The sequence below is a fragment of the Corythoichthys intestinalis genome, chromosome 8 (assembly GCF_030265065.1).
Source record: "Corythoichthys intestinalis isolate RoL2023-P3 chromosome 8, ASM3026506v1, whole genome shotgun sequence".
Lineage (NCBI taxonomy): Eukaryota > Metazoa > Chordata > Actinopteri > Syngnathiformes > Syngnathidae > Corythoichthys > Corythoichthys intestinalis.
Genome location: NC_080402.1, coordinates 18843256 through 18862288, shown reverse-complemented (window position 1 = coordinate 18862288; position 19033 = coordinate 18843256). Strand labels below are relative to the sequence as shown.

The 19033-nt window shown below is 38.8% G+C and overlaps 1 protein-coding gene across 9 annotated transcripts in view; it reads left to right on the top strand.

Annotated features, from left to right (window-relative positions):
* LOC130920496 (meiotic nuclear division protein 1 homolog) overlaps nt 1-19033 on the top strand; it is an 80701-nt gene that overhangs the window by 18343 nt on the left and 43325 nt on the right. For 4 of the 9 annotated variants that reach the window (XM_057843777.1, XM_057843780.1, XM_057843776.1 and 1 more), the window contains exons 1-2: nt 17211-17428; nt 17839-17909. In XM_057843777.1, coding sequence (XP_057699760.1) covers nt 17305-17428; nt 17839-17909 — 195 coding nt within the window. In that variant the 5' untranslated portion in view covers nt 17211-17304. Of the gene's footprint in view, nt 1-5855; nt 5901-11730; nt 12417-17209; nt 17429-17838; nt 17910-19033 lie in introns of those variants that run through there. The other 5 variants (XM_057843775.1, XM_057843778.1, XM_057843773.1 and 2 more) reach the window with 3 other exon arrangements.

The window sequence follows — 19033 nt, the reverse complement described above, 5'->3', positions numbered from 1 at the left end:
ATTTCCGATTCTTAGATTATTCGCGATTCGGCTGTGGAAGATTCGAGAACGATTCACAAACATCCAAATTCCGATTATTGAAATATGCCAAGTAAAGCGGAAGTACAACACACTCAGCGCGCCGCGCGGTCAATGAGCAACGGAGCGAGAGTAGCTAAACATCATGCTTCTCATTACCCGGCCCCTCGGGTAATGCCAATGCTCAACTCACGGCTCTAGCTCAACTCATGCCACGAGATAAAAAAACACAACAACATACCTGAAGCTGCTACAAAAGTACGTCATCCACATAATGTTACGGTAGATATCATTTATATAAGACTAGATGCACTACGGTAGCGGTAGCGTTTGCAGCACATCTACAAAAAGCTAGATGCAAACGTAGTAAACGGCCGCCATCTTAAAGCAATACACTTCTCTGCAAGGCTGTTGTAGCGAACCTTCCAAGCAAACCTAATTAACTTTTTATCTAAAATACTCCTAAATCGGTAAAATATTGACTTGAATCTATCTTTAAAATAGTTTTAAAACTTTCACATGTCGAAAGTTGACAAAAGGGAATTATGGATTAACGGGAGCAATTTTAACAACTTTAACGGTTGATTCACAACATTAAATTAATTGAATGTAGTTTAAAGCTGCTGATACAGAATGGGGACTGGAGTTTTTTATTTACTGTTATTTTTGTATATTTGTTTACTGCTATATGTTAACTTGATACTGAAATAGTAGTTTGGTTTAGCCTGAGAGTATTTTTGAACAATTTTGGAACAAATGTACAAAATATTTAAAAAAAAAAAAAAAAAAGGGGGGGGGGGTGCATCAATAATTGTTTTAGAATCGAATCGGACCATCTGAATCGTAATCGTAATCGAATCGTTAGGTGCCCAAAGATTCCCAGCTCTAATTATTTATAAAATAAAATAAATGCAGTCCTTTACGGGGGCCTAAACCCACAACCACGGCTTAATATTATTACCATCAGAACAAAAATAAATGAATTATTTTCCATAAAAAGCACCTGTGTATGACTCGTATCATGTTTACATTATACACACACCACGTTTTACTACCGCTAGACACACTAAACACGCTAGAGTTAACTCTCGTAGCTGTTGAATTGAATTATACCAGATAAAGCAGAACTAAAACACAGTCAGCGCGGTCTTCAGGATGCAATGAGGAACGGACCGAGAGCAAATATCATGTTCAACTCATGCCGCTAGATTAAAAAAAACAAAAATACCTGACTGCGGCCAACAGCTGGTTCAAACAACGCCCAGTTGCTAGTTGCTACAAACATACGGCCACATACGGCTATAGTAGATATCACATATATGCAGAACTAGATGCTAAATGACAGACGACTGCGGTGTTAGAACATATAAAAAGAACTAGATGCGAAACGACAGGCTTGCCGTTTAGTAGTTGCCGCGTTGTAAACAGCTGCCATCTTAAAGCAGTAGACTTAAGGCTCTGTTTTAGCGAACCTAATTAACTTTTTATCTGAAATACTCCTAAATCAGCAAAATCTTGACTTGAATCTGTCTTTAAGTAATGTAACAGTTTTAAAACTTCGACATATTGTAAGTAGACAGAAGGGAAATTATGGAATAATGGGAGCAATTTTATGAACTTTAACGGTTGATTCACATCATTAAATTAATTGAATGTAGTTTAAAGTTACTGATGCAGAATGGGGACTTTAGTATTTTATTTAATGTTTTTAACTGCTAACTTGATACTTAAATATTAGTTTGGTTTAGCCGAATAGGATTTTAAAATTATTTTGGAACTAATGTACAAAACATTAAAAGGGGGGGTTTGGGTGACATCAATAATCGATTTATAATCGAATCGGAGCCTCTGAATCGTAATCGTAATCGAATCGTTAGGTACCCAAAGATTCCCACCTCTAGTGTTTACTAACCTTTAATTTTGTATGAATGCGAAATCATGTTAGAGGTATTGCCTCCTCTGCAGCCACCATTCGCAAACATGTTTTATAGAGATGTCCCGATCGATCGGGTCCGATCACGTCATTTTCAAAGTATCGGAATCGGCAAAAAAATATCGGACATGCCTTTTTTTCATATATATATATTTTTCGATTAAATCGTTTTCTAATTGTATTTAACGTTACAGACATGTTACACTCATCCAGTGTCTTTAGTTTAGGCTTAAGGTAGGGTTATCAAATTTATCCCGTTAACGACGGTAATTATTATTTTTTAAAATTTATCACGTTAAAATATTTAACGCAATTAACGCATGCGCTGCACGACCCACTCACGAATTGTTGCGTTCAATCTGTAATGGCGTTTTACCTATATATAGAGCTAAAAGGCAGCGTAAAATGAGGAGTGAATTTTGGCAGCCTTTGGAGCCTTTTTTTAATTGGCTAAAACCTTACAATCCCTCTCCCTACAATTAGAAATATCGTGGGAAGCAATGTGGGGAAGAAAGGCAGTAATTGATCTTTTTCTTAACACCCTATGTTATTTCCTAACGCAGAGAAGATATATCAATTGGTACCAGTACGCACAGTCATGGTTGCACTTCCCATCATGCATTTGGCCAGAACAGTTAAATGGCTACAGTATCATTTACTGAAAGCTCAACAAATACACTAGATGGCAATATTTAGTCACAATATACAAAGTCACATTTATCCTTCGAGAATTACAAGTCTTTCTATCGGTGGATTCCTCTCACAGAAAGAATGTTAATAATGTAAATTCCATCTTGAGGATTTATTGTCATAATAAACAAATACAGTACTTCTGTACTGTATGTTGAATGTATATATTCGTCCGAGTTTTATTCATTTTTTTCTTAATGCATTGCCAAAACGTATATGATTGGGAAAAGTTATCGGGAATGATTGGAATTGAATCGGAAGCAAAAAAAAAAGCAATAGGATCGGTAAAATATCGGGATCGGCAAATACTCAAACTAAAACGATCGGGATCGGATCGGGAGCAAAAAAACATGATCGGAACAACCATAATGTTTTACATGTCGATTGGCCCTCCTCTTCAAAGCCGTGGCCGTCTGTAACTTTTCTGTAGCCGAAGTATTCCCATACCGGCGATTTCGTTTTCTTCGATGGGGGAAAAAGTTCAGGAGTTTCACCATCTCCAGCCATAGCTTAGCACAGCTGACCTACTGACACTGAGCAACAATCGGTGGGGGAGGGTCGAGCCTTACAGCTGCTAGCGAGGGATTTCTCCATGCAATTTTGGGACATAAAAAAGAGCTAATACCTTAGGGACGGTATGACAGAAAATTTTTGAGGTTTTGAAACCTTGACGTTTTCATACCACAGTGTACCTTAAAACAGGTAATCGGCACATGTCTATCTACCACCAAGAATCGATTTTGGTAGTCCCCGGTCTACGAACAAGTTTCGTTCCTGTGCTGGCGAAGTAACCCGGATTTCCACGTTAGTCAGAATTAACCCTTTAAATACATCTAAAAAAAAGAAACTATCCAAAAACATGTATTATAGACCCTACTCACGTGACGTCACAGCCATGCCCCCGCGCCATGTTGTCCGTATATTCGTCATGTTAATGCATTAGCGCTTCGTAAATTCCTCCTATTATGGCGTGTTTTTCTGCTCGTTAACATTAATAATCAAAATGGTGAAGTCGTGTGTGGCGGTCGGTTGCAAAAACAGAGAAGATAGACGGAGAGACTTGAAGTTTTACCGTATTCCGAGAGACCCGGAGAGGAGACTGAGATTGACTGCTGCAATTCGACGAGAAAACTGGGCTCCAAACGACTACCACAGATTATGTAGTAGTCATTTTATATCTGGTAAGATGCATTTAATATATATTTAGAGGGTTTTGGGCTGACAACCACAATTAAGATCATTGCTAGGCTAATCGCCGACAACATACACTCAGACGTTGTGAATGAACTACCTGAAAATATATAATTATAAGGGGATAATCAGACAGTTGTCATACAATTAATTTACAATTTCACTATTGAGGTCAAAAGCCAAAAAATAAATTCAACTAGGGACAATCTGGAGTAATGCTATTGCACTTCGTATTTATTACGTATTATATATGTATGTAGTGAGAGTGCTATCGCTAAACCATATAAACATTAAAAGCCCTAGCTCCATTGACAAATGACATGAAATACATTAGACTTGATAGTGGATGTTAGCAAGAACAAAAGATTTTGAATTGAAAATTTCGTAACTCACCTTCCCGAGCACACGATAGATTCCTGCCGAATTTTCGTGGACGAGGACCTGTTTCACCCAACCAGCAACGGAGTATTTATAAGCCTCCAAGCTCTTAAAGTTTTTCAAACTTTCGTGAGAATAGGCTGATTTTGTGTGGACAAGATAGTTGTAAATATCAGGGTAGCTAGCAGATGTCAGGCAAAGACGGCGAAGACAGCGGGTCGAAAAACATCTATTTAGGCATCAAATATGGATCTGGCGAATGGATAAACTGAAGCTTTTCCACATACCGCCTTTTATGCAACGCATCCAATGAGTTTACAGCGTCAGATAACACCGGGGCTTCCATGAATTGCTCTATAACTTGCACGACTAATTGAAAACAATGAGAATAAGTCTAAAAAATACAGACAATATGGCGGCCGGATACAGCGACACGTCATTTTGTGACGTAGGTGAGTAGGGTCTATACGCCGTTGTACTGTCCTCGCCAAGATGACTGAGCCAAGTCCTAGCTGGACAGCGAGCTAAGCTCCGAAATGTCGATGTCAGACGTCCGTTTGGTTTGCTGACTTTATTCAGCTGCTTGTGACATCAACACTAAAATAAAATGAAATTAAATCAGTCTCATCCTGAATAACAGCAAATGAAATTTGCGTTTCCAAGTAGCTGCTGATTCAGCAATAACAAACGATTAGCATGTATCAGTTAGCGTCTGCACATCATCAAAAACAATCACATAAACTCACCCCAGGTATTCGAGCACAGTTGAAAACACACAATAAGCACTAATAAAAGGAGTTGTATACAGTCGTCTCCTCTGTATGCTTCACAAGCAACAAATGTGCGCGCAGGCTGTCACCTCTCGAATGCGCTCTACCTCATATGTGCTGTGTGGGCTGGGCGGTGTGTAAATGCTCTCGTGTGCGGAAGTGCAACCTGCTCTACGCCCAAATAAAAGTGTGCATCACAAAACAAAAGTCAACACATAGACTTCATAATGATATTGATGGGACATGGGCCGGAGGGCCGATCAATAGGGGGCCTATATCCGTCAAAGCTGACCTAGTGGAAACACAAAGAGCATTTTACGTTTAAAAATCTTGTAAATCCCTCAATTCCTTATAGATATGGACGTAAAACAGTCTCGATTCTATTTAAAGGAGCAAAGAACCGGGCTGTTAGCATTTATTTTAGGTAAATATGTCGAATGTGCTTCTAGTCTTTAAGCCACTGTAGCGCTGCCTTATTCTCGTATAACTTCCTGCTCAGTAACCTAAAATTCACTGGAAGTGACCTGGAAATGGCCCAAAAGGAAAAGGAAGTGACCTCAATCAACAGGAAATGACATGAGATGCTCCAAAATTAACTCATTGCCTGGCATTGTCTGCCACTGACGGCCATAGACGTTCAAGCAGTTTGAAGTGGGAGGGATGATTCGCTGCCACCCTCCCACTTCAAATGGCTTGGACGTCTTCTAGTATTAAACTCATTCCAATTCATAGCAGAAGGATGAGAAAAGCTTGGTTTTCTGTTTATTCGCTTTGCTTATTTGTTGATTACGATGTTTCATGTCGGTCTTGTTGCTTCATCATCATGAGTCATTTTCTAATCATATTGCTCTCTATTTTTCTCTAATTTTTTGCAGAAAAATCAAATGTTGTTGCCAAAATAGCTGTTTCCAGGTGGACAGGTGAGGTTTTTTTTGTGCCCATTCTGTCTGCCCGTCGAGGGTCTCATCACAGGCTTATAGTATTTTTGTTAGTTATCATGCATGCCCTGCTTGCAATTAATTGTAAGGGATCACAAATGCTCATTTTGAAACAATTGTGGCAGGGAGGTTCTCTTTTTGCATCCTATTGTTAACTCCGAATTGTGACCGCAGTGACCGTTGACTAATTTGGTCAAAATGCTACTGGTTGACCGAGCTTGACAGAACACAATGTGGAAGTGAACAAAAGCAAAACAGGAAGTGGAAAAAAATGATGAAAATGTGGACAGTGGTTCATTGAATTGAATGATGCATACATACATATATACAGTCCCTGACAAAAGTCTTGTCGCTAATCCATTTTTTAGAAACAATTGCTAGTCACTGGACTTTCAATTATTCAATTGGTTTCAGAAACGGCTCATATGAAAGCTAAGACCCTCCCAAATGATGTTGAATGTACAAAAATATATTTGTTTCACTTATCATTTAATGAAGACATAAAGGTCAAATTTTGGCAAGACAAAAATGTTTTGTCCCCTACAGAAAGTAGTGTGAAAGTTGAACAAAAAATGTACTTCAAATACAAAAGTATGTTACATAAAATCAGCGAATTAAGTAGTGGTGCTGTGAGATCCAAATTTAATATTTTGTATGACTTCCATGGGCTTCTGCAAGGATGCATACAATTTATTGATGAAGTCATCAGGAACATCAAAGAAAGCAGTCTTGCATGCCTCCCAGAGTTCATCAACATTCTTGGGTTTCGTCTTCCATGCTTCCTCTTTCATCCTACCCCAGACATGCTCAGTGATGTTCATGTCTGGTGACTTGGCTGGCCAGTCCTGGAGGATCTTCATCTTCTTTGCCTTGAGGAACTTTGAGGTAGAGATTGAAGTATGCGATGGAGCACCATCCTGCTGCAGAATTTGTCCCTTTTTATGGTTATGAATCTAAGAGGCAGCTAAGATTTGTTGATATTTCAGACTATTTATGCTGCCTTCCACCCTGCAGATCTCTCGCACACCCCAATACTGGATGTAACCAGTGGCAATGATTTAACCACCAAACATCACTGTTTTCTGAGTGAATCTCAGATCCATGCGGGCTCCAGTAGGTCTCCTGCAATATTTGAGGCGACTGTGGTGTAATTCAATGCAAGATTCATCTGAAAAATCCACCTTTTGCCATTTTTCCAGCGTCCATCCTTTTGACAGGCTGTGGGCCTTGGCAAATGCCACACATTTTTTTTAATTGTCTGCACCCTGAGAGATAAAGTCTGAAATATCAACAAATCTTAGCTGCCTCTTACATTCCTAACCCTAAAAAGGGACAAATTCTGCAGCGGGATGGTGCTCCATCGCATACTTCAATCTCTACTTCAAAGTTCCTCAAGGCAATGAAAATTAAGATCCTCCAAGACTGGCCAGCCCAGTCACCAGACATGAACGTCATTGAGCATGTCTGGGGTTGGATGAAGGAGGAAGCATGGAAGATGAAACGCAAGAATGTTGATGAACTCTGGGAGGCATGCAAGACTGCTTTCTTTGATGTTCCTGATGATCAATAAATTGGATGAATCCTTGCCGAAGCCCATGGAAGTCATACAAAATATTAAATTTGGATCTCACAGCACCACTACTTGATTCGCCTACGTTATGTAACATATTTTTGTATTTGAAGTACATTTTTTGTTCAATTTTCACACACTACTTTCTGTAGGCGACAAAATTTTGTCTTGCCAAAATTGGACCTTTACGTAGTCATTTTATGATAAATCTTTTTTCAGTGAAACAAATATATTTTTGTACATTCAACATCATTTGGGAGGGTCTTAGCTTTCACATGAGCAGTTTCTGAAACCAATTGAAAAATTAAAAGTCAGGTTATTAGCAATTGTTTCTACAAAATGGATAAGCGACAAGACTTTTGTCAGGGAATGTATATATAATAGAGCTGAAACGAGTACTCGAGCAACTCGAGTAACTCGAGTTTAAAAACTGATCCGAGTAATTTTATTCACCTCGAGTAATCGTTTATTTTGACAGCTCTAAGAATCACGTTTTGCTCGGACTACTTTTAATGCGGGACAACGCGCTGTCACGTGCGGAGAGGAAGAAGGGAAAGAAAAAAAAACTTACTGCAGCTGACAGCCGCCACAAACGACACCGACGTTGCCAAATACTAGCCCGCACGATGCTACGTTGATAACAGCTAGCGTCTCATGCGTCTCATAAAGATCACATGTATGTTGAACTAGATGGGCAATGACAGACTCGGCCGCGTCTGGGCAGCGTTATTAAACAGCCGCCATCTTAAAGCAGTAGAGCGCTAAGCGCTAGTAAAGAGCGCTAAGCGCTAATAAGATTAACGTTACTGTCACTACTAGCTCACGTAAAGTTAGCCCTGCGGAGGGCTAGGTTTCAATTAATTATGACCACTGTCGATGCGTGGCTAACGTGTCTTACATACAGGCTTTAACATAACATAGCATTGTGGAGTGATGAAGGTGTAAAATAAAAACTTTATCATGCTAACTATCAATTTTAGCTCAGTAGTCATTGCTGGATAAAACACCAAGTAGCACTGGTCCCTAATGTGCTCCAGTACAGCCTGTATCATACATTTATTTTGAACACTGCAAAAACTCAAAATCCTATCAGGACTTACAGTTTAGACTAACTTAAAACTTAACTAGAACTTAAAAATGGCTTGACACAAAGAGAAATTCAATTGAAACACGTGGGAAAAAATCCTAACTTTTAAGTGATGTGTGTTATCAAGCGTAACGGCATTTTTAGGTAATATACACACACACACACATATATATATATATATATATATATATATATATATATATATTTTTTTTTAAATAAGATATAAAAGTTTTTTGAGTGAAAGCAGTGAATTAGTCTTTTTTTTTTTTTATTCTAGCTACATCTGAGATGCAATTGTTGGCTGTTTTCAACAATATACATCGAAAATAAAGACATTGATTGACTGAAAATGGTTCAAGATTAGATGAAATGTCTTGTTTTCTCATGTATATTTATAATTGCCCTTCACCTAAAAATATATTTGTTTTATCCGATTACTCGATTAATCGATAGAATTTTCAGTCGATTACTCGATTACTAAAATATTCGATAGCTGCAGCCCTAATATATAATTTTAAAATATACTGTTAAGCAAAACTGGAATACTTTTATTTGGTTTCTGGCACAATGACTGTTTATCATGCAACGTGAACAGGATTCCACTATTAAGGAAACAATTATGTCTAGGCCCAACTACAGTATTTCTATCTACAAGAGGTGGGAATCTTTGGGCACATAACGATTCGATTACGATTCAGAGGCTCCGATTCGATTATAAATCGATTATTGATTTTAAAACATGTATAATACTAGCCCAAATGTAAGAAAGTAAAAACAGATTCATAATAATAAACTCTGAATGAAGTGAATAAACTTTTTTAAACCTCTCTAAGGCAAAACAGTGCAATTTCATGAAATTATAAGTAATAATCACAGCATCCTGTTTCTCTATTAGCCTCCCTCTTTGTGCTCCAGAAGTTCAGTGAGGGTCTCTGAATGATCCAATGTTGTCCTAAATGACCGATGATGATAAATAGAATCCACCTGTGTGTAATCAAGTCTCCGTATAAATGCACCTGGTCTGTGACAGTCTCAGGGTTCTGTTTAAAGTGCAGAGAGCATTATGAAAACCAAGGAACACACCAGGCAGGTCTGAGATACTGTTGTGGAGAAGTTTAAAGCCGGATTTGGATACAAAAAGATTTCCCAAGCTTTAAACATCTCAAGGAGCACTGTGCAAGCCATCATATTGAAATGGAAGGAGCATCAGACCACTGCAAATCTACCAAGACCCGGCCGTCCTTCCAAACTTTCTTCTCAAACAAGGAGAAAACTGATCAGAGATGCAGCCAAGAGGCCCCTGATCACTCTGGATGAACTGCAGAGATCTACAGCTGAGGTGGGAGAGTCTGTCCATAGGACAACAATCAGTCGTACACTGCACAAATCTGGCCTTTATGGAAGAGTGGCAAGAAGAAAGCCATTTCTCAAAGATATGCCACAAGCCACCTGGGAGACACACCAAACATGTGGAAGAAGGTGCTCTGGTCAGATGAAACCAAAATTGAACTTTTGGCCACAATGCAAAACGATATGTTTGGCGTAAAAGCAACACAGCTCATCACCCTGAACACACCATCCTCACTGTCAAACACGGCGGTGGCAGCATCATGGTTTGGGCCTGCTTTTCTTCAGCAGGGACAGGGAAGATGGTTAAAATTGACGGGAAGATGGATGCAGCCAAATACAGGAACATTCTGGAAGAAAACCTGTTGGTATCTGCACAAGAACTGGGACGGAGATTTATCTTCCAACAGGACAATGATCCAAAACATAAAGCCAAATCTACAATGGAATGGTTCAAAAATAAACGTATCCAGGTGTTAGAATGGCCAAGTCAAAGTCCAGACCTGAATCCAATCGAGAATCTGTGGAAAGAGCTGAAGACTGCTGTTCACAAATGTGCAAAACTGATAGAAAACATACCCCAAGCGACTTGCAGCTGTAATTGGAGCAAAAGGTGGCGCTACAAAGTATTAACGCAAGGGGGCCGAATAATATTGCACGCCCCACTTTTCAGTTTTTTATTTGTTAAAAAAGTTTAAATTATCCAATAAATTTTGTTCCACTTCACAATTGTGTCCCACTTGTTGTTGATTCTTGACAAAAAAATTAAAATTTTATATCTTTATGTTTGAAGCCTGAAATGTGGCGAAAGGTTGCAAGGTTCAAGGGGGCCGAATACTTTTGCAAGGCACTGTATGTATAACTTTAGTTCCTATGTGAATATGAGTTCCTACTTCTTTTTTTGTGGTAGGAGGGTTTTGTATTGAACGCGGGGCCGTGTTGTTTATTATTATAGCAGAGAAGACAGCAGTAAATCAACAAAGACAAGTCAACAAGTCTACCACTCAAGAGATCTGATGGACTCAAAGTGGGTTACGATTGCATATTAGTTTGATTTGAAAATCGACCGGATCCACCGTATTTTTACACGAGTGACTTCCAGTCTGCCGGATCCTAGCTCCAGGTAGTAGTATTGACGCAGGAGGGTCGCGTCTCTCATCAATTAATAAACTCTGCCGTTCTTTTCGCGTGCGTCGTGTTGAGCCATTTTTGCGACGCGTCTAACACGCGGCCGCACTGCGACTGGTGCGCATTGGCTGATTGACTTTAACGCCCGCGTTTCACTGCGTTCTCGTGGCGGCCACGTCGTCGCACCGTTGACGTTTTTTGGGTTATACTTTCCTACCGTGTTGGTCCTCATTATAGTAGAGAAGACGGAGTAAATATAATCTACACAAAGAAACTGTAACCCGATCGACTCACAGCCTCGAAAAGTAAGGGTTACAATACAACAGAAACTCGTTCGGTACGCCTCCGTTCCGAACCGAGCGCCACGCTCCGAAACGGTTCAATACAAATACATGTACCGTTACACCCTTAATAAAAAGTATGCAATATATTGCCAAATACAAAAATGAGTTCGACATACCCCTGCTTTAGAAGTTGAAACATAAAACAAATCGGAATTCACATACGGAGGTCACACTTACTGTATACCAAAGCCCAACCAGTTTGTGCTACATTCCTTCCCTGGACTATTTTACCATTCTGCACTTCCAGGAACATTAAAAATGAAAAATTAAAAATAACCTTGACTAGCTATGCCAGTAACAACACGCACATTCACTGTGACGTTTGTTTGTTTCCAGACAACGTTTTCGCCATGAAGTCATGGACCAAGAAAAAGTTTGCTTTCGACAACAGCCAAATCGACAGAGCCTTCGGGATCCCCGAGGACTTCGACTACATGGACTGATTGACTGAATCAGCTCTATCATTTGAATGGCACGAGTTTTGTGTTGCCTCGTTGATGTTTTTGGTCAATTTTTGACTTTTTTGATGCAACCAGAGAAGAAACAAGGATGTTCTTTAAAGAGTTTGGTGATAAAAACACTTTCCACCTGTTGGCCTTAAAAATTGGATGCCCAAGGACGTTTGTTATATTTTTTTTTCGATTTTGATATTTTAACTTTTTCTATTCATATAGTCGAATTCCTTTAATTCCTGTTTTACAACGTAAATGTTTGCACTTTTCAGGCCAGTACGAGCAGTGTGAGGTAGTAAAACGGGAACAATGCTGTTACAACACGTCAGCGTTGACTGTGCTTGAAATGAGATGCAGAGCTGCGGTGCATTTACTTGACAAGCTCAAAAACTTCAACTTTTTCAATGACGTGTTGCTAAAATGTGTTACTTTTTTTTAAGCTACACAATGCGCGAGGTGACTTTGCAGCTGCACAGTATTCACGTTAGCTAAAATGTGCTGACCCTGTAAAGAGAGAAAAATGTCAATAAATGCCTGAGTGCAAGTTTGTTTGGACACACCCATTGGCGGCCTAAAATGGCCCTTATATGTTCATGTGCGTACCTGCCCGACCTGTCTTTGTTCCCAATTATCAGTCTGTTTCATGTACTGTACAATGTGCTGGTAGTAAGTCCACTTGAGGGCTGACATTGTGTTATGTAATTTAGTAGTGAAACAGTTCTTTGTTTTTTACTGCAAAATAATTACCTTCCAATTGCTGCCTTTTTAGGACACTTAAACAACTTCCCATTAGTCATACTAACTAAAGATTTTAAGTAGACATAACTCAAATTCTTAAGTTTTGATATTGTGAACTTCATAAAATGGGTCACACTTAGATTTATGGGAAAACAACTTGTTTAAAATTTGTATATATTCAATCTTAGCCACACTCCTAATATCTTCAAAAAAAGTGCACTGGCGACTGGACCGTCAGCAAGGGTGTTTAACTCCGTCGTCTGAAAACTCTGCTGCTACTGTGTCATTCAAACAAGCGATCTAATTTATTTGTATAGTAATTTACAAAAACCTGAGAGGTCCTCAAAGTGCTTTACAACAAAGCAAAATATAGTCCATGATGAAAGGTTGGAAAATACAATATAACTGGAAAAACAAAAACAATGCGTCACACTAAAAGTCAATACAGTATATACACTGCTGGCCAAAGGTATTGGCATCCCTGCAATTCTGTCAGATAATGCTCAATTTCTCCCAGAAAATGATTGCAATTATAAATGCTTTGGTCGTAATATTTTCATTTATTTTGCTTGCAATGAAAAAACAAATGAGAATGGAAAGAAAAAAATCATTCTCATTTTACACAAAACTCCAAAAATGGGCCGATAGCACATCCAAGTAAAGCTTTTGGGAAAAGGCATCAAAATAGAGTTTACATGAGAAAAAAAATGAGGCCTTCAAACAAAAGAACACTGTCCCCACAGTCAAACATGTTGGAGGTTCCCTGATGTTTTGGGGTTGCTTTGCTCCCTCTGGCACTAGACTGCTTGACTGTGTGCATGGCATTATGAAGTCTGAAGACTACCAACAAATTTTACAGCATAATGTTGGGTCCAGTGTGAGAAAGCTGGGTCTCCCTCAGTGGTCATGGGTCTTCCAGCAGGACAATGACCACAAACACACTTCAAAAAGCCGTAGGAAACGGTTTGAGAGAAAACACTGGAGACTTTTGCTAAACCCCAGGCAACAAAAGTGAGTACACTCCTTAGAGACTACCTACATCCCTAAATGTCCAAATTGAGTACTGCTTGTCATTTTCCCTCCAAAATGTCATGTGACTCGTTACAGGAGTGCTGTCAGCATTGCTGCAGACTTTGAAGAGGTGGGGGGTCAGCCTGTTAGTGCTCAGACCATACGCCACACTCTACATCAAATTGGTGTGCATACCCCAGGAGGAAGCCTGTTCTGAAGACGGTACACAAGAAAGCCCCACAAACAGTTTGCTGAAGACATGTCAACAAAGCACATGGATTACTGGAACCATGTCCTTTGGTCTGACCAGACAGGCGGGCTTTCTTGTGTACCGTCTTCAGAAGAGGCTTCCTCTTGGGGTGAAGCTATGCACACCAATTTGATGCAGAGTGCGGCGTATGGTCTGCGCACTAACCGGCTGACCCCCTCCCACCCCCACCTCTTCAAACTCTGCCGCAATGCTGATAGCACTCCTGTAACGAGCCACATGACATTTTGGAGAGAAAATAACGAGCAGTACTCAATTTGGACATTTAGAGATGTATGCAGTTTCTAAGGGGTGTACTCACTTTTGTTGCCAGGGGTTTAGATATTAATGGCTATATTTTGAGTTGTTTTGAGGGGAAAATAAATCTATTATATAAGCTGCACACAGACTCCTTTTCATTGTGTCAGAGGGTCAATTTGGTCAGTGTTGGCCCATGAAAAAATATACTTAAATATCTGCAGAAATGCGAGGGGTGTACTCACTTTTTTAGCACACTGTATGTATGTATATACATATGTGTATATATATATAGATGTATATTTATATGTATATACTGTATATATGAAGGATACACAGACAAGACTGAAAAAGCAGGTTCTGCTCTTGCACTCATCTTTAAAAGAAACTGCTTTATTTTAAGCAAAAACAACTGTGGTGTTTGATAGAACAATATGTCTACATGCTGCCATTGCAGATTCATGGCGCATTAAGCCCCCAAACTTTTTTTAATTTGTCCGTTTTACCCTGGAAACCCCCATTTACAGACGTTGCGCAACCGCTTTCGTTTCAACCCAGCCATAAAACGAAGGTAATTAATTATATTTATTATTCAAAATGTCATTTTTAGCTTAGAATCATTAAGTGATGTCTAATATATCGTTTAAAAAAATGACTTTAAAAAAGTATTCACTCACATATTTTAAACTTTTAAACAAATTACGTCACAAGGGAAAAAAATGGTGTCTGTAAAAACGTCACGGATATCTACCTCATAACTATCGCTTAATTGTATTTTTTTGTTACTGTCGCATTTTCTCCAAAATGTTAGATGATAAATAATCGACCCAAACAAAGAAAAATTGAAATACAACGTTTAAAAGGGTAAATACTGCATATGAAAAAGAAACTCTCGACCACTCCTTGATGTCTACGATTTCTGCATCGCGACCCTTGTTATATTACCATGTTTCACCCATAAAATCCCCCCAAAAATCCAGCTGTGGCCATTTACAGATTGAAACAAGGTTAAGTACGCGATAATATCTCGTTAAAGTCATGGCGTCTGTAATTCTGTTCTCGCGTGCTCTCACCTCCAGATAGGGTTTTGCTGTTTAAATTATTTTTATTTATTTTTTTAAATGCCCTCCTGTTCAAAAAGTTTCTTCCCCCAGAAAATTGAGATTTTAAGCTTTCCAATGATGTATCATACATGCATATCGTACAATTTTGAAAGTTGGCTAAATTGGGGGTCTCAAAGCGGAATTTCAAGTCACCTGAGTGTTTTCCGCCATATATTGACACCAGTTGACCACGATATGATCCTTTTACTTTCATTAGTAACCATGAAGGAACTACAGTATTCACTATTCAAACTAGAAACTATTTTCTTCACTAGAGGGCACTCATGCTCTTTGGACGAATAATGCTTCATTTCTGCCTTTTTTTTTCTCTCACCGAAATTCAAATCCCCCCCCCCCCCTTTAGCTTAATGTGGTTATGTAATAGGTTATTGTACAGTATCATTGTAACAACAGTACATATAGATAACTTTGTGCTGAGAAAAAAATACCATTGTTTAAGAAACAAAAATGTAAGCAGTTACTCACATTGTTACTCATTTAAGTATTTTTTTTTTCACCAAATACTTTTTTACTTGTACTTGAGTACATTTATTGGATGACTACATTTACTCGAGTAATATTATTTTGAAGTAACGCTACTCTTACTTGAGTACATTTTTGGGCTACTCTACCCACCTCTGGTTTGGTTTAGCTCAAGCATTAGCGGATTTTAAGGGGGGCCAGGCCCCCTCTGGTGGCCGAAAAGTGTCACTGCATTTAATTGACTTTCCTATATATAAAAGTTGTAAAGCAATAAAACTGCAACAAAAATGAATGAAATGAACAAAAAATATATTTTTCATAATGCGTCAAAATTATTTTTCGAACGGCTCATGTGACTAGCAACTTAGACGGTCATTTGCTTTGCATATAAATTTCAGCATTAAGCAAAAAAAAAAAAATATATATATATATCTATATATTTTTCAAATGATTTTTTTTTCTTTGATTGAAAATATATATTTTTTCATTGAAACAACTTTTTGGGGGATTAAATGATTTAGACACAAATGTCCTACCCATGATATGGCCCAAACAATAAAAGGATTGCTTCAATCAAAGAAAACTTTTTCGATGAAAAATTAAGTGTTCAAACGCAATTTTTTCAATCTCAAATATTTTTTCACATTCAAAAACTTGTACCATCATTGAAATTTTTCTTTTTTTTTTTTGACTGAAGTGATTTTTCTTTTGAAAATGTCTTTTTTTTTGAAGCAACTTATTTTTTGATTGAATAATGACAAAAATATCCTAGCCAAAATGTGGCCCAAACACAAATCAACATTATTTAAATCAAAAAAGTTGCTTCAATCAAAAACTACTAGACTTCGATCAAAAAAAAAAAAAAAAACTAATAAAATTAGCTTTCGCATGATTTTTTTTTTTTTTTTTTTGGATTAAAGCGACTTTTTTTTTGGTTGAAAATATGGATTTTGACTTTTTTTTATTGAATAATAAAGACACAAATCTACCTCCATATGGCTCCGCCCAGGGGATACAATTTTTGACTGGGGTAACTACATTGGCACGACACCGGCGGGCGTACCATATTAAATGGATGACAATCTTGGCGAAAAGTATTGCCTAGGCAGCCTGATTTAGAATTCCCCTCAAGAATAATGGGAAACAAAAAACGCTCATTGTCAATTTATTATTATAAATACTCTTGTAAGTTGATTTTATTGCTGACACTGTGTTTCGGGGTCATCAACATGCCCCAAAAGTCAAACTCCGCCTATGAGCTCAAGGTTACTGAATAGAATAAGTTTACCTTGGACTATTATGCTTTCCAAAGCACTACTTTGCTCGGCAAGCAGGACCATACATGTTGCAAATGATCATAATTTGCATTATTGCTCCATTTTTACATTCACTTTGACAGAACACGTAAACAACCTGTAGGTAACGTAGCGGTGCTTGCGCATGCGCGTGAGGGAACGGAACGAAGAGGGAGGTGGGGAAGGGGAGCGAGTGTTGGCGGGGGGAGGCGGCTGCTGCTGCTGCTGTTGCTGCTGCTGCTGTGCTGGAGAGAAGCAAGGAAGCACCTACCTACCGAGCGAGCGAGTGCGGCGGCGGCGGCGGTGGTGTGGTGAAACAAGGCATGGCGGGGCCGCAGGACTTCCAACAGGGCAGCTACTGTCACCGAAAGACGTGGCTCAACGTACTACTGGGAATATTGCACTTAATTTTACCATACGTGCAGCACGGAGGAGCCCAGAGACAAGGTTGGTCAAAAAGGAAAGAGAAAACAAATTTTCCCCGTAACGTCAAGTTAGCCAACATTCATTTGACAGCACTGTCGAATTGGGGTTTTAAAGCCCCTTGGCCGCTTTAGTTACACTCACAGACCAATTAAAGTGCTATTTAACACTCTTTAATTGGAGCTGTTTGTAACACGAAACACAAAGGTTTGTTTGTGTGAGCAAGTTGGGTTAGCCGCCGTGCTAACACTAACATTGCTAACTAGCGAGCCTTTGTCAACGCGATGCCAAGTCATGTCACCCTTCTCGTGTATGTATTTGCTCAGTCTTAACGAAAAACCACTATAATTGTCGCTGATATAGTTAGGAAAGTGTTTTAAATCAACATATCTCTTGATACCTTATTGAATGTGTTTTTCTTGTTCATTCAAAAGCTCTGAGTCAAATCACCAGCGTGGTCGAGGTCTGGCAGCCAGAAGATGCAGACACGCTCGGTCCACTGCAGGTAAATATGACTGTTTATTTACGCACATGTTGATTATTATCATTACATTGTAAGTAGATCTTATTAAAATATAAACAATTTAAACAAAAATATGCTACATTTGAGGGCACGTGTGTGACATCCATTGTTTGGCTGCACGCTGCACATGTGCACGTTTGCCCCCTTCCACTTTTGTCTCTTAAACTCTATTGGGGATTATTATTCTTTTCACATTTGCATGCATGTTATGCATTTATAAACTGTGCATTTTTGGGGATTTATATCATGCAAACGAAGTGTAAGGACCCCCTCCACCATGCGGCTTTCCCCCATGTCCATGCACTCCATTATGGAGAGGCAACTACACATGGATATAAGTTTAGTCGCCCCCCCCGCCCCCCCCCAAGAAATTGCAATTTTACATTCGCGTTTCTCCATAATAGTAACGTATGCACAGTCCAGTTTTGATTGATTGACAATTTTATATATATATATATAAAGTTCTCTTACTTAAAATCGACTTTAAAATATAAAATATGCCATGAGAAATGAGGCAGAACACTTGCCGGCGTTTGTAAACAGCCGCCATCTTAAAGCAGTGGACTTTCCTGGAAGGCTGTTGTAGCGAATCTTCCAAGCGAACCTAATTAACTTTTTATCTAAAATACTCCTAAATCGGCAAAATCTTGACTTGAATGATAATGAAAGTTTTGAAACTTTCACATGTCAAAAGTAGACAGGAGGGAAATTATGGAACAACGAGAGCAATTTTAACAACTTCAACGGTTGAGTCACAACATTAAATTAATTGAATGTAGTTTAAAGCTCCTGATACAGAATGGGGACTTGAGTATTTTATTTACTGTTTTGAACTGTTGACTTGATATTGAAATAGTCGTTTATTTAAGCCTGTGAGGATTTTTGTACAATTTTTGTAACTACCGTAATGTACGAAACATTAAAAGCAGCTAATAGCTGCGGGGGCATCAATAATCGATATATAATCGAATTGTAGCCTCTGAATCCTAATTGAATCGTTAGGTGCCCAAAGATTCCCACCTCTAATTGTCACTGTCACTCGACGAATCCTACCGGGTTACTGCAATTCCTTCTAAGCGGCGAGACGTCCAACACATCCGCTCATC